At 41.6% G+C, this 15,835-nt stretch overlaps 1 protein-coding gene across 7 annotated transcripts in view; it reads left to right on the forward strand.

Moving 5' to 3' along the window:
* adgrl3.1 (adhesion G protein-coupled receptor L3.1) overlaps window positions 1-15,835 on the forward strand; it is a 150,569-nt gene that overhangs the window by 81,531 nt on the left and 53,203 nt on the right. For all 7 annotated transcript variants that reach the window (XM_086119558.1, XM_086119553.1, XM_086119555.1 and 4 more), the window contains 2 exons: window positions 14,908-15,315; window positions 15,705-15,808. In XM_086119558.1, coding sequence (XP_085975684.1) covers window positions 14,908-15,315; window positions 15,705-15,808 — 512 coding nt within the window. The remainder of the gene's footprint in view (window positions 1-14,907; window positions 15,316-15,704; window positions 15,809-15,835) is intronic.

Raw genomic sequence — 15,835 nt, forward strand, 5'->3', positions numbered from 1 at the left:
TCAGATAACAACTTCAACAAAGTGTTTTTTATCGACCACCTCGTGAAGTGGGATAATGCCGCAACTGTGTGCGCTGTCACACTCAACGTGGATCCATCAGAAAATTACTCGTGTAACGACATAGTTATGTTGTATTTTCTCCCCTTTTTGTGGAGTTTGATTAATTTTTTTTCCAATATTATGAATATATAGTCGACACTAAGAGCAGTCAAATTGACACCGTTCTAGTTTTAGTGTATTCCTACATTCCCACATTGAGGCCAGGAAGCAGGCCAGAAAAGGGGCCATGTGAAGGTTTCCATGTCATTACTGATTTGGCTCCACTTTTGTCTTGCCTCGTATGGATTTCTTTGACATGTCAAACAAGACAAAACGTGGGGCCATGAAAAGAAAAGGAAAAAAAAGTCTCTTTTTTTTTTAAACAGTTGAGGACACTGTTTCTCAAGGATGACTTTCAAATGCAACTTTTCAAATGATCGCCATCATAAAACAGAAAAAGCACTGCGGGGAAGTGAAGGTTAAGATTTTAGATTGATTCATTAAAGGTATGAATTTATCCACCCCTTTAATGGAGCAATCTCACACTCTCACTCGCTCAAATACATTCGGCGGCTCAATAATGTCAAGTTGTCATTCACCTTTTTCAAGTGAGATTCACAAACTTGAAACATCATCGGTGACAACCATTTTTATTTCAGTCGTTTTGTCAGCTGCGCATTCTGACCTGCTTTGATGAAACAGACTTTCTGATATTCATTTGATTATGCTTGAACAAGGAAACAGTTCTTCGAAGCAGGGAGGCTTGCAGTACGCAGCTGTGGCCCCTCTGTTGGATTCTGGTACTGCATGTCTTCAACATTACCTTTTTGTTGTTGTTGTTTTGTAAACTAAAATACGATTTCAGAGCTTTTCAGATATTTGGCTTAAACTAAAGCAGCTATTCCCTAGCTCCGAGCCCTGCCATATGATACGTGATGATCAAGCTGTTTTGCTTTAAAAGTTGACGATAATCCTCCATGAGAAGATCCCTTATCTATCTCCAGAGGGGATATTCAGGATAGGTTCACTAAACGGTATGTTTGAATGGAGAAATTTTCTGCGAGGCCATCAGTGGGTTTGCTCTTGAGTGGACTCCCATTTTTAACAATTTGGTCACCGGTCCTCATTTCTTTTCCCCTCCCAATTACCTCAGGTGAAGCGGATTTTCCAAAACGTTATCGAAGTTTGATCATCAGAAGCTTGAACTCATCACTCAGAAGGGTTGACCATTTAACTGAATTTAATGGATTGGCAACAGAGAAAAATAGTGATAAATCAACGTTGCGTACTCGTTGCCCCAGTCTAGATTTCCTAGAGTGAGTGTGCCTGGAATAAAATATATCTGATATGGAAGTCAATTATTCTGAACCAAATTATGAACAATCAATTCCACACAATTTAAATCATTGACAGCGTTACAAGCTGAATGCTCGACACATCTCACCAACCTTCCATAGTGTTTTACTTTTGTCAAAATGTTTCTGCTTGCTTGAAGAAAACTTTTCAATTGTTTTGCTAAGTCTTACTTTGTTGTATGTCGTTTCTTCTAGGAAGAGAGAGGGCGAGTCTTTAAAATTCTCATCAATATTCAACCAGCTTACCTCTGATACAGCAGCACAGTTTGGAGAAAAGAAAAAAAAGACACTCTTGTAAGGTTTCCTTTAAGAATCAGACTTTGAATATCACAGGCAAGAAATCTTCTCAGGCTAAGCAAAAGCTGACACATAAATACCCCCATGTAATGCGCCACATTGACACAGTAGGCAGTGGAAATTTGGCTTTTTGAAATGCATATACTTTTTTTCTCCTGGCACTTGAGAAGAAAGTGAACCGTCGCGTTTTTGTCCCACGTCTATTTGTGTTTAGTCTTTGTTGAGTCCCCCGTTCTTTCACTCGTCATCGTGCACACAAACACTCACAATGGCAGGAATCTCAACATTTCCCCTTCCCTTATTCATATATCTCTCTTTTAGTCAGCCCTGTTTTTCTCTCGCTTTTCTCCTTATCTCCTGCTTAATCTGCACTCTTTTTTCTCTTGCGGGCTCTTTTCCGGATCACATTGGATCGTCCTCAGATGTATATACGATTGAGGTTGTGCGCATGAATGTCTAAAGTCAAAGTCACTTGTCGACTTTGCCCTTCTCTCCCATCCTGCATTCCCGAATATTCCCATGCAAACTTCACGAATATTCCCATGCAAACTTCACGACTGTTTATGGACTTTTTTCATCACGTCTTCTTACATGCATATTGTAGAGGCCGAGCCTACGCAACCAGCGTGGCGCAGATGAAACATTTGAATAATTTAACACCTCCACTCTGCTTTGCTTTGCTCTTTCGAAAAGTTTTTTTCTCCTTTCTCCCCAACAAAGTCGCAAACGTAATTCATGTTGCCTCTGCATCCATTCCCAGATTTGTTTCGCTCGTTTTGCCGCATCCTGCTTTACAGTGTTATGCTCATCATTTCTATTTAAGCTCGGGTGACAGAAGCCGCTTGGACAGTATGCGCATGAATTTAAAAAGGAAGGCAATAGGGGTGTGTGCCTGTGTGTGTAGTACACACACAGGCACACACCAAAAACCAACCAACCAACCAACCAAAAACCAACCTCAGGACCTCCCAAGGGAATACCTAGTGCGAGTTAGCTAGCGTGGCTAAACACTGTCCTTCAATGTAGCATATTTACTTCCCACAAATCCTCGTCTCCATGGTAAAATAGCAACACTTCTAGCAAGTTTTGTTGTCACTAAAGGAGGGCACGGACCTAAGCATGTGATGGACCGAGCAAGGAGAGAAAAGACAGCGAAGCCATGCTAACTACTAAGCCACTGTGAAATGCAGTCGTGAAACAGCGCAATAAGTGCTTTGGTGGTACCGTACACTTTTCACAAGTCTGTTGAAACCATATGACAGTGGAGGGTAAAAAAAATTAGAAACTGGAAATAAAGTTAAATTGTTTCGAGAGAAAATTATGCGCACAGGTCCAAAAAAACTGAAATTAATTATGTTTCTGCATAAGTCAGCTAGCAGGAGGAGCCTACGGTGTCAAAATTATATTTTCGTATCTTAAATATCACTGTCAGCAATGTTATTTATTTGGTTCCAAGTTAGAGTGCTAAATTGTTATTTTGAGTTTGGAGATCGATACAATAAGCCATGGTGCCTAGCCACATAAGGCAATAGCCAAAGTGCCTACTTAATTAGCAATGGACTGTTTGATACACTGACTGACTGATTTACTGACTTACATACCGATCTAATGACCTACACAGCTTCCGTGTCGCATAAGCACTAATTTCCTTACTGACCTACCGACAGTATCTTCAGGCTTACACACTTAACAATTCACATCCTCATTTACTTCCATCTTGGTACGGTATTTACTTATTTCCACACCTATCTACTGACTTACAGGTACCTATTTACCAGCCTAAATACTTTTCCAACTACTGACTAAAAAAAATGTGACTCTGTATTATGTATTACAATTACTGATGGTTTCAATAAACTTTGTTTCCTCACCACTGTACCACAGCCTGATTACAGTGTTGCGGTAAGAGATGACCTCTTGAAGCAAAAAAAAAAAACAACAACAACAAAAACCTCAGTATTTCGCATGAATGTTCAAAGTGTCATCCTCAATCACAGAGAGTAATCAAATTTTGGTGTTATATCATTGTGTTTAATAGATGGTCATACAGGGGTGATCTCGACTTGGCCCTTCTCGACACTCCGTCAGTTAGCGGTAATTTAAAAGTTCACCTCCCAACCTCGAATGGCTGAGATCACAGTGTCCCATTTCCTTGGGAAGTCAAGCATGGAGTAGCTATTGTCTTCACCCTCGGCCATTTATTTACTCCCTTCATGTCCTCTCCTCGTCCCCTCTCTCCTCTCCTCTTCTCTCTTCTCCTGTTCTACCTCTTCCCCATCTCTCCTCCCCTGCTGTCGTTCACTCCCCTCCACCCCTCTGCCCCTCCATTCCACCTCTCCTTCCTGATTGCAATCAGCCAGTAGGGATAAGCATGGCAGGAAATGTTGGAAACAAGCTTAAGTGGAGAGAATAACACCGTTTTATGGCTGGAGTGGAGAACCCTCTTTCACCACATCACTGATTACGCTGAGCCTCAGCACACACCAGTTCGTGTGTGTGCGCCGGTGTGTCCTTGAGCTGCTACTGCTGACTTCTTTTTCATCCAAAGTGTCGTGGGGGTGTGGGGGGATGAGTGTGGGGGGGGGCTACATTTTAACGTGATAAATCATATTTTGAGAACATTTGTGAATCTTGTTAAATCTAAACTTTACCAACTTGCAAAGTGTGATATCACAATCTTACACCTTAATACTGCTGTTCTCACTGCTCTCCTAAGGGGCATTTATGCCACACTTACTCTCCTCTCCTCATGTCTTCCACTTGCATTCATCGCTTCTCTCTCTGCTTTTTCACTCCCCGCCTCATCCTCGCCTCTCCTAAACAGATTATGACACAGTCTCCTCACCAGAGACTTTGGTTTAGAAAGCCTGCAACACCTGTTCTTTGCCTGCGGTGTGTGTCCTTATCGATTGAAAGGACCCTGCCAGGCCGTCTGTGTGTATTTGGCTTCCAAGCAGCTTTTCCGTCTACCCAGAATGACTTATCCAGAACACCACCAGGGTGGAAGGGAGACTCAGAGTTTTTTCAAGAAGTGTATCTACGCATATACAAGTATTATTCCAAACTCAAAAAAATTACAGCCGACGACTATTATTGTTATGATTATTATTATTATGTATTTATGTATTTATTTGTTTTTTTTAAATTAACCTCATGGGGACTATCAGCGAGGAATAAGCATGCCTTCAAGTCGTCAGCCGTATGAATTTTTTGACAAGACCCGCCCTCTCATGTGTGTCTTGACCAAACAGACTGAAAATGCTCCGTAAGCACCTCATTAAATAAACGGGCCGAATCCAAATGGCATTTCATTCAGATTCACAGGGGCGGTGTTATACTTTTGCCATTCCGCACAAGTGTCATGTAAACACTTAAATCTGAATATCTGAGCTGTGTCCTGTCTGCACATGTCCTGTCTTGACGGAAATGAGTAGGAGTTGTACACGCACGTTAAAATGGCAGCCATATTGAGCTCTTCTGCAATGAGAGAAATTGTTTCAAAGGACTTGTGACTTGTTTTTATCAACATGTTGCTTTAATAAAATTGTTGAAACAATCACACAACAATCAGTGTGAGTCCAACCAATATAAGTGCAATATAAATATAAATATAGATATATACAAGTATATAGTAGCCGAGCAATGATAAAACCTGATATCATCTGTGTAGTTTAGAAAATGGAAGTGAAATTCATTCAACACAGTGAAAACAGCATTAATTGAAAAAGGTGTTTATAATAATAATAATAATAATACATTTTATTTATAAGCGCCTTTCAAGACACCCAAGGACACTTTACAATAACAAAAAACACAAAACAATACGGGTTTGTTTGACCTGCTCACCCACAAATAATGATAACCTGTAACCTGATGAGCTGTCCACTGGAGTAACCGCTGTGCCTGAAAGGGTTAAAAAATAATAATAAACACGCTGGGCATAGAGATGAAAAGCCTTTCGGAAGTCGGTGCCACAAATTGAAGGAGCCAGGTGATAGCTTCGACAGCCTGCCCTCAAGAAAGTTGGTGTTCGGCAGTGGCGCGATGAAAGTGCTTGTTAGCCAAGAAAAGAACCTCAGCCACAAAGCTTTGATTCATGCTCTCAATCGTACGAGTACATTGGGGCGATGTACATCTACGGCTGCCAGAGCAACTTCAATGACTGACCGTGAACATCAAATACACACGCACATTCAGAGCCAAACAGGAATGGTCATATAAAATTGTGTAGCCTCTGGTCAAACTTTGCCTTCAACTTTTCAAAGACAAAGAAGCATTTATGGAACTGTCTATATGAAATTAATTTACATTAAACATAACTAGGAAGACATTTTAAAAGATACAATGAAAAACTATCGAAGCCACATTCTTCGTGACAACCAGAACACAATTGCGTTAGATGTGAACTTTTTGAACATGTCATTATCATGCCTATCAGACTGTTCCTTTTCCTTCTCAGGTAGAGTACAAATAGATAGTAACCAATATAACAACAAAACTAATTAAACGTTGTCCCATCAGCCTTTTGAACAAGCATTGGTTCTCAAACCACAGCTGACCTCAGCATGCCGTGTTTATGTAACTGAAAACCCAGTTCGGGCTGGATGTGTTTGTAAAGAAAAATCAAACTCATTAAATAAATGTGCATACGAAATTAGCAGTTGAACTTGTCAGGACCTGCCAGCCATTTGGATGGAGGCTTTATTAGCTGAGGTGGCTTTCTATCTCCAAAGTATCTCTGCTTTGAAGTGCTCTATTCTGTCTTATCAGCAAGCTCGAGCCACTCGCCACAAGCTGTGTACGTGTGTGTGTGTGTGTGTGTCTGCCAGGCCATAGGGACGGTGTGTTATCGCAGTATGCAGCCCCGTCCAATGTTTGTGCTGCCATGCAGCCTCGAATGCTTTGTGTCCTCCAGTTAGATTATCGTTTTGCCTTGGAAGCGTCCCTCCCCACCCTTCAAGTGCTCTGTGTGTGTGTGTGTGTGTGTGTGTGTGTGTGTGTGTGTGTGTATGAGAGGGAGAGAACCAGAGAGAGAAACCAAAAGGCCGTTCTGTTTTAGGACACTGCATATTGTAAAGCCCATAGCACCACTTCCTAAATGCACCCCCCCCCTTTTTTTTAACCTACCGGTACTTCCTGTCCTTAGGCCTGTCTTTTCCTGAGCATGTGGGAATCCCACCGGGCTTTTTTATCTTCTCTCTTGCTCTTTCTTCCACCCCTTCAACTGTTTGGTGTTGACGATTTACGGGTCCTTTGTTTATCGAGTGAGAAGTCAACAATAGGACTCCAGGCTGGCGGAGTGCATGCGGGCAGATATATGCAGTCTTATAGCCGTTATGGCGAAACTTCACGTCTCAAAGATACTAAACACACACACCAACATCATGTCTGTCTACATGTTGGAGGATGGCATGTTTTTTTATTGTTTTTTTGGTTTGTTTTTTTCCAGGATGACTTTTAGCCCTTTGGTGAGGTGACAAGTCTACCATTGCGAACTGACCTGAACCACTTGTTCAAAATGTGTCTTACTTGTTTTCCTGTTGCTGCTGACATTATTGGCTCTCGGAACCAGACTTGGAGCCTTTGTGTGTAGTTTGCATGCTTGTTTTCTCCCACAACTAAAAAAAAAAAAACAGTAAGGTTGATGATTTTCTTGTCAGTTTCATTGATCAAGGCCCAGAGTTGCTGTCTACTGCTATCAAGGATAGTTTACATGTAGAGAACAAATGCAGTCTTGTGCCTAAAACGTAAGTTCTGATGTTGAACGTGTGGATAATGTATGGTGATTTTCATGATATCTTGTTGTTGTATTGCCGTCGAAACAAAGTTTGGTATTGTTATCCTGGAGCAATTTGCCCCAGGCGATAGATGAACATCGCTTTCGAGCTTTCAACTTTCCTTGAAAGTGTTTGCTGCAGCTTAATAGTCGATAAAAACAATCTCATCAAAAATAATTAGCGGACCATTTGAAGATTCTGATCCTTTCACATCATTTTACTCAGCTGTCAGAGTCTCTTAAGTTTAATTAATTTCATTTTTGCCGGGCATGTGAAGAACTATTAATCTATGTGATATGAAGAACTCTCGCAGTATTACATTTTTTTTCCTGAATGATTAACCTCTGACAGTGATTCTTGTTACACAAGTTCTAAAACTACTAAGATCTATCGCGAAACCACTCTAGGACTTTGCAAAACTAAGAGCACAAACAATGCTTTGTACGGAGTTTGTAACGTTGTTAACACCCCACTCACTCATTTACCCTCAATTTAAAAACGATCAACACACTCCTTGCAAAACTATACGCCTTTATGCTTAATATTTACACTATTCCACCACACTGTCACAGGAGAAAACAGTTTTAGACCCTGTAATTAGTTCACTTTGTAAGCTGGACGTGCACAACAATGGAGGGAGCGGGAAGAGTGAGAAGAATGAAAATTAGAGGAGGGCCAAGGAAGAAGACGTGGACTGAAAAAGCAAGAGTGGGACGAGGAGGATGCGGGCAAAAAGGTGAAGGAGGAAGGAGAAGGAGACATAGAATTACTGATGACATCAGAGCTGCAATCGTGGACCATGTAATCAACCATGGAATGACCCAGAGGGATGACACCATGTAGACCGATTTGTTTTCCCCTTCTTTTTCTATCTCTCCATGACATGACTGTCAACACTGGGGGTGTTTTGATATGGGAAAAATACATTTTGTTTTGTTTTTATGTTAACATTAGATAGTTGGATAAAAATACGTGAAGCCTCAAAAATTGATCATTTTGCCGCCGTTCATCCTTGCACGCATTTGAACACCGAATAAGCATCTCCTTTATCTCCTTATTGTCTTTATTTATTTATTTGATTTTATGATTCTGTTTTCCATTTCAAGATTCTTATAGTGCCAACCTGGGTTTTCGAGTATCGTGTTTCTTGCCGTCTCATGTGGAAATGTGTCTTGGTCTGGCAATAACAATTCCTTGAATCAAGTTTTATTCGGAATAAAACTTGAAATAACAAATACAACATAAATGAGTAACAACGTAAAATAAGAGTATACTCACATAATAGCAATTAAATAAATAAATAATAAATACCAGCTCTTCCTGCTATGTGCGCATTGGCCTTCAAGGGGCAGTCTGGATCTGCGCATGCATGAAATACAAACTCTGATTCAGATATCGGGGATAGAACTTGCGATTGGGCTTGAATAATATAAACTCTTTTCATGTGCCTTTGAGTATAACCTATCTGGATGTCTTCATACACAGTTTCTGTGTAGATATTTGTTACTTGAAGGAATAGCACTTCTGAATGGCAATGGCTAATTACCGTTAGCACAGGGGTGGGCAATTATTTTCCCGGGGGGGCCAAATGAGAAGCAGAAAATATTGTGGAGGGGTGGGCAATTATTTTCCCGGGGGGGCCAAATGAGAAGCAGAAAATATTGTGGAGGGCCGGGCCAAAAGTTAGAAATCTACTCCTGATTTCGATTTTATTTCTACGTTGAAATAAGTTAATGACATTGTTTACAGAAGCAGATAAGAGTATGTATTATTTCTAGATAATGAAAGTGCAGTTATTTTACAGAAAAATGATTTCTTCAGTGAAATTATGCAAAACAATTCTAATTGTGCAACACTTGTAACTCTTTTTCAGTAAGATGAACACTACAATGCTTTCTGATTTAAAATTTCCCATGAAGATAGCACAATGTCTTTGTATGCCATTAATAATGTAACAGAACTCACATTTTTTTGTCCTAACTGCCAAACAATGTAGAAAAAATATAAGCAAGCATGTTTCAGTGTTTTGATTTTTTTTCTTGTTCAGGAGAGATCAATCTAGCCCAGGGGTGGGCAAACCTTTTGGCTCGGGTGCCACATTGATTTCTAAATTTGACAGGTGGACCGGGTCAGCATAAGATACAGTACATATAAAAAAAATTATATGTTGACAGTCCATACCAAACATCAACAGAACAAAAGTATTAAAGTATTACCATACTTTTTTTTTTTTTAATGAGAACAGTGAAACAACTGTGATGAACGTCCAAGTATGTTAACAACATACATGTGTGACAACACAAGCAACAAAGTGCAACAATATATTGCCCATAAACTGCAGCATACAGTACAGGTATATGACAAAATATAACAAAATTAGGACTATTATCTCCCAAATGAGACACGTAAAAGACCTGGTGGCTTTCTTTCCACTCACTGTCTCGACCTTGACCTCCCCTCGATCACCACACAAGACAGCGTGGCTCAGCTGATGTCGTGTATTGAACTTTTGAAGCCAGCCACGGCCATACCGCTATGGAAATCGATTGCTCTCTTAGTAGCGGTCCAGTTTGCGGAAAGTTTTTAGCACGATAACAGTCAAACCATTTCAGGAAACGTTTATTTACTCGACTGTCCGTCGAGCCGCATACAATTCACCCTGAGCATGGAAACACCCAGAATCGGACTGAGCAAGAATCGCTTCCTTGTTTTTCAAAGATTTGAGTCTTTCAGACTCCAAGCGTCTCTTGAATGTTTCGTACTTTGTAACCCGCTTCGTTTAATCAGATGCACTTCACTTACTGTTCCTCTTCGTTTGGATGCCATGATCTACAGGACGTAAAAATGTTCGCAATTCCAGTAAAACTCACTGCAATAAAGAGTCACCCATGTCGTCGTTTTGGAATCAATGATTGAAAAAAGCGGCGCGGACACACTTATTCCGTCGTATCGAGCGGAGTTGCTTAATTTAGCGCTACTACTGCGGGCTTCCGTATCGTCTCCCCTGCCCTCTCTGTGCTCTGCAACTTCAAGTAACTGCGCCACCTGGCGTTGAAATGCCTGTCATTACAAGTCCAAATGAAATGAATACAATCATTTACATCGAACCTTAATTGTGTACTGTGCCAACCATCGGCGGGCTGGATTAAAAAGACCAGCGGGCCGGATCCGGCCCGCGGGCCGTAATTTGCCCAGGTTTGTGTTAGCATGTCAATGGGATTTTACATTGACTTTAGCATCAGCAATGGCGATGTTTTTAAAACAAAGCATGTCTTGTATTTAAATACGCAATGTGTGTAATTCTTTTGTGGTGTGTTTTGTTTTACCGTAAAGTGTCATGAAACAGCTTAAAGCATCACACGCTTGCTGCACAGGCAACACAGTGAAAGGCTAAAATCAGAATCAGAATGAAATTTAGATTAATTGTCCAGCCTGAGAGGCAGCTATTGTCGTGACGGATAAAACGTCAGGCTGATATTTTCAACGTAATGTGTGACACACAGCAAAGCAAGCTAACAGCTTGGATAGCATTACTGTATTTATTGACAAAGCAAAGTGCCTACAGAGGACATTTTTCATTTTAGGTGTCCTCGTGACATGTAGTTAAGGCATAAGTGCATGACATGGTGGTCCCAACAACTACAAACATGCCCCTTTTCTTTATAAAACCTTCATGCAGCTGATATGTCGTATTCCAGTACTTCCCTGCAATTTCTTTAAAAGTAGCTTGAGTGACAGTCATGATTAATTCATGGCATGATTCGCCCCAAAAAAGATGTGGAAAAGGGATAAATGGGATCAAATAAGAGTGTATTTTTTGCAAATAGAAATCAGAATAGGGAGAATAAAAGTGTGAACGTCAAAGTTGCGAGTGAGCAATCAAGTCAGAAAATGTCAGGTGGAAAATGTCAAGAGAGCAGCAGAGGAAAAGAAAAGACAGAGATGCTGTGGCCCCTTGCCTATGATCCTCGCAGGCTTTTATGTTGCCTCAACTCTCGCTGCCAGCCGTGTTTTCAGCCTTGTACTCAAATGACAGTAGACATCACCCTCAGACACACACACACACACACACACACACACACAAACACACTCACACCATTACTGTTGTGGCAGGGCTTCAAATAACGCATCCCCCCTCCCCCCCCTCCACACACACACTTTTTTTTGTCAAGAGCACCCACACACACACACACATGCACAAACACACACAGACTGACTGACAGCTCGTCCCTCGGCCACTGCTGACACACATGATTGATGGCAATGTTCCGTGGAGAATGCATAAGGCAGGGCCAGCAATAATTCAGTAAAAGGGAGCAGCTCTGTTTAGGTTGAGGAACACTCCATTAAGTTATGGAGAGAGTGAACGTACAGAATGTACAGTGGGATGTTTCACGGCTGTCAGTCAAGGAGGCGGGCGAGGAAAAAGCACATAAGCAAGGTGGTTTTCATTAAAGTCCACAGGAAGGGTCAACTTTTGGTCACAATGAATAATATAGACACCTACTCATTGCACCCACAAAGATATTTTTCTCATTCCACCGACTCTTTTATTCATACCCAAAGGACTGTGCAAATATCGTTAAATCAATGGTAACAAGTATCGCCGTGAAAAGAAGGTGATGCCATGACCTCACACAGATTTCTTTCGAAAAAAGCTCATTTAGCCGACTCTCATTACAACAGTAAACATGACAAGCAATCTCATACCGAGGCACCAGGGGAGAGATGGAGAAGGGTGTGTGTACTTTTTGTCTAGTCCGTTTTGTTGTTGTTTTGTGGTCCAATCGAAGGATGGGTATTTGACTCCCGTCCAACTCCCATAAGTCATATTTGTGGTTTATCCCTGCATATTCAAGAGATTTGGGGGGGGGGGGAGAAATCCCCATCCTCTGTACACTAGTTGCATTTCAGAAAAGAGCACCTCTGCTGGTTGCAGCCAAGTAGCGCACTCTCTTTTGCTCCTCGATAGATTTTTCAGTTTATAACAAAAAAAAATTAAAGTGCATCAATTTGCAATTCAAACAAATATCAAATCCCTTTTTAAACTAAACATTTTTTGGACCGCCTAACTGAACTACATGAAAAATAAAATGTAAAATCAAAAAATAAATACACATTGATCAGGAACATTAACTCATGAGTACAATATTTAAAGTACTTTAACATACAAAACGAAAATGAATGAAACAATTTATGCAGATTTTTTTTTTTAATAAAAAATTAGGAAGTCCGAATCAGTTACTAAAATGAGCATGTTTTGCAGTGCAAAGCTATTCAAAGTGGGTTGATCACTAGGACTCACCATTGTAGTTCTTGCACATGTATCATAATGTCCTTTTTATCAAAGTGAGATGTGAATTCACTTGGACTGAATGTTGACTGATAAACGCGAATTTTATCACTGCTCTCCATTGTAAATCCTTCATCTGCCACCGCTACTATCCTGGCATCATGGCTGCATAAACAAGTACACGCAAGGATGAGTCGTGGGATATCCCGAACTCTGCACTCTACGCATATACGCTGACGATGAGAGTGTCACTGTCTGTGTAGTAGTAGTCGTGCAATCATACTTTCTGTCCCTCGTACGGAAACAAAACAAAACAAAACAAAAAAAAAACATGTCAGACACGCCACCCCCCGTAGGATCTCATTTTGCCCTCCCCTCCACATAGTGGGCACGCTATTTGGCAAGAACTGGTTTAAAATGCAGAAGGACTTTTTGCATCATTCAAATTTCAAAATTCTAATGTGGCTCGTCTGACCAGAGACAAATTCCTTTGGTGTTTTACATACTTGACCAATAAGGATGATTCTGATTATGAAATAAAAAATTACAGCTACCCTCCCAAGGTCTCACTAAAGGGTTTTGTTTCAAAGCCTTTTTAATGAAAGATGTAAGGTGAAGCTCTGCCTTGACCTCTATGAAGGCGATGTGTAAATATTTCCCTTTATCTAACACTCTGTAATGCAATATTGATTAGCACCATGCAGAGCTGCAGCTGCAAGTTTAGAGATAGAATGAACAGGTTAACTTTGCATCAAACACTCTTTCCATTCTTTTCAGTCCTGCCATTTCTGAGCTCAGTGTGAATAATGAATATCTTTTTATATAAAATGCAGAGGTCTTGGGTTCAATCCCAGCTCCAGCCCTGTGTGGAGTTTCCCTGCTTGCGTGGGTTTTCTCCGGGTCCTCCGGTTTCCTCCCACATTCCAAATACATGCATGGCAGGCCGATTGAACACTCTAAATCAGGGGTCCCCAACCTTTTTTGCCCCGCGGACCGGTTTATGTCAGAAAATATTTTCAGGGACCGGCATTTAAGGTGTGGCGGATTAATACAACAAAATAATATGGTATGAGCTGCATGAAAACTGTGGTGTTTTCGAAATATCATGATAAACACAAAGAGCGTCTAATCTGGCCGCAACACTGATCGCTATGGTAATGTTTAATGCCTACAAAATACGATACAACGCAAATTCAAAGTGCATGAAAATGACGACTCACCACAGCCCCGAGCTTGATTTTCTGCAACCAGACGGTCCCATCTCGGGTTAATAGGAGATGACACACATCAAGTGTGTGGTTTATGTCCAGTCGATTTCGTAATTTTGCTTTAGTCGCCGTTGCTGCAGAAAACCCCCACCTCACACAGGTAGGAAATATCAACAGTTCTATTGTGGCGATCTCAGAGTATTCAGCCATAACTTTAATCCAGTTGTCTCGAACGTACTTTTAAGGCCGCTGTCATTTGCGATCTCCAGCAGTTTTTTTTACTCATTTTGCGAGCTCAAGCGTTTTGTTTTTAGCGTAATTGGTCACGTGATGGAGAAGCGTGGCTTGACGTTAGTCAAGCGTGACACAGACGGATGTAACGGAGAATCCGGTAATTTTTCAAAATAAAACAACTTTCGTATTCCGAAATAAATAAAACGGAATTAAGGCAAGTTATTTCCGTGCGGCCCGCTACCAAATGCCCTGCGCACCGGTACCGGTCCGTGGACCGGCGGTTGGAGACCTGTGCTCTAAATTGTCCCTAGGTGTGAGTGTGAGCGCAGATGGCTGTTCGTCTCTGTGTGCCCTGCGATTGGCTGGCAACCGGTTCATGGTGTCCCCCATCTACAGACAGCTGGGATAGGCTCCAGCACCCCCTCCTCCCCCCGCGACCCTTGTGAGGATAAAGCGGATCGGAAATGGTTATATATTAAATAAAGGACCAAAAAATAAAAATTATGGATCACGTAAATTTTGTCCATAGTGCAAACCATCTACAATTTTATTACTCTGATCATTTTTGTGACTTAGACATTGAGCAAAAGTGTTCCATTAATTAGATGATTGAAATAGGTTGTGGATTTTATGATAGCCCGATTAACCGGGTGAACTCTACTCTTGGCTATTTGTACTGAACTTTTGCCTTTCTTCCTACATAGACTTCCGCCCGCCCATGATCCCTCCTAACAGGGGAGGAGGGAGTGCAGTCGGAGGGGGCTCCTCATCCTCAACCAGTCGTTCTACCACCACTCGCGCTCCCCCCTACTTCACCACCCCGCGTCCTCTCCTCACGACTTCACCGGGACAGCGTTACCGAACCACCACAACTGTTCGCCAGCCTGTCATGAATCCGGCCGGCGGTTCGTCATCCGACACCAATCAGATCCCAGACACCAACCGTAAAGCCGCGGAACGCTACCCGCCCGTGCAGGTCCCCCCGGCTGCACCACAGCCCCCGGCTTTGCCTCCCCAGGACTTCTGTAGTCCTCGAGTTACGGCTGATATTTCCTGGCCCCGTACCCAGCAAGGTCAACTTGCCAAGCAACCATGCCCAGTTGGGACACTCGGTAAGGAACATCGGTGGATGATGTCACTGTGTGAAATTTTTATGTTCAAAGTGTCTGCTCCCGATGAAGACTAATGAGGATATTTACGCCCTTTTGGGAGAAGGTTCAAATGATCAAGATGTAACAGTGTAACTCGTCTTGGAGATCAAGACTAAATGTTTTGACAAGTGTTGAACATATAAGTGAAGTGATTAATCATGTAGGTTATACACTAGGTCTATTCATCACAGCACGCATGTAGTGTACCTTGATGGGGTACATTGTTCATGTTAATTTGCTTACATGACAAAGACCTCCCTCGTGTTTCCCTGTGGGTACCGCATGAGGCGTTCAAGTCTTACAGTGAATGTCAGAGCGGTCTCACCTTATTAGTTTTGCTGCTCTTGCAGGTGTGGCTACATACATGTGCATGGCCCATTTGGGCTACTGGGATCCTAAAGGCCCTGACCTCAGCAACTGCACGTCTCCTTGGGTCAACCACATCATGCAGAAAGTAAGTGTGCATTTTTATTTATTTATT

Source organism: Hippocampus guttulatus, chromosome 9, assembly GCF_054856545.1.
Source record: "Hippocampus guttulatus isolate MCC_2025c chromosome 9, RoL_Hgut_1.0, whole genome shotgun sequence".
Taxonomy (NCBI): domain Eukaryota; kingdom Metazoa; phylum Chordata; class Actinopteri; order Syngnathiformes; family Syngnathidae; genus Hippocampus; species Hippocampus guttulatus.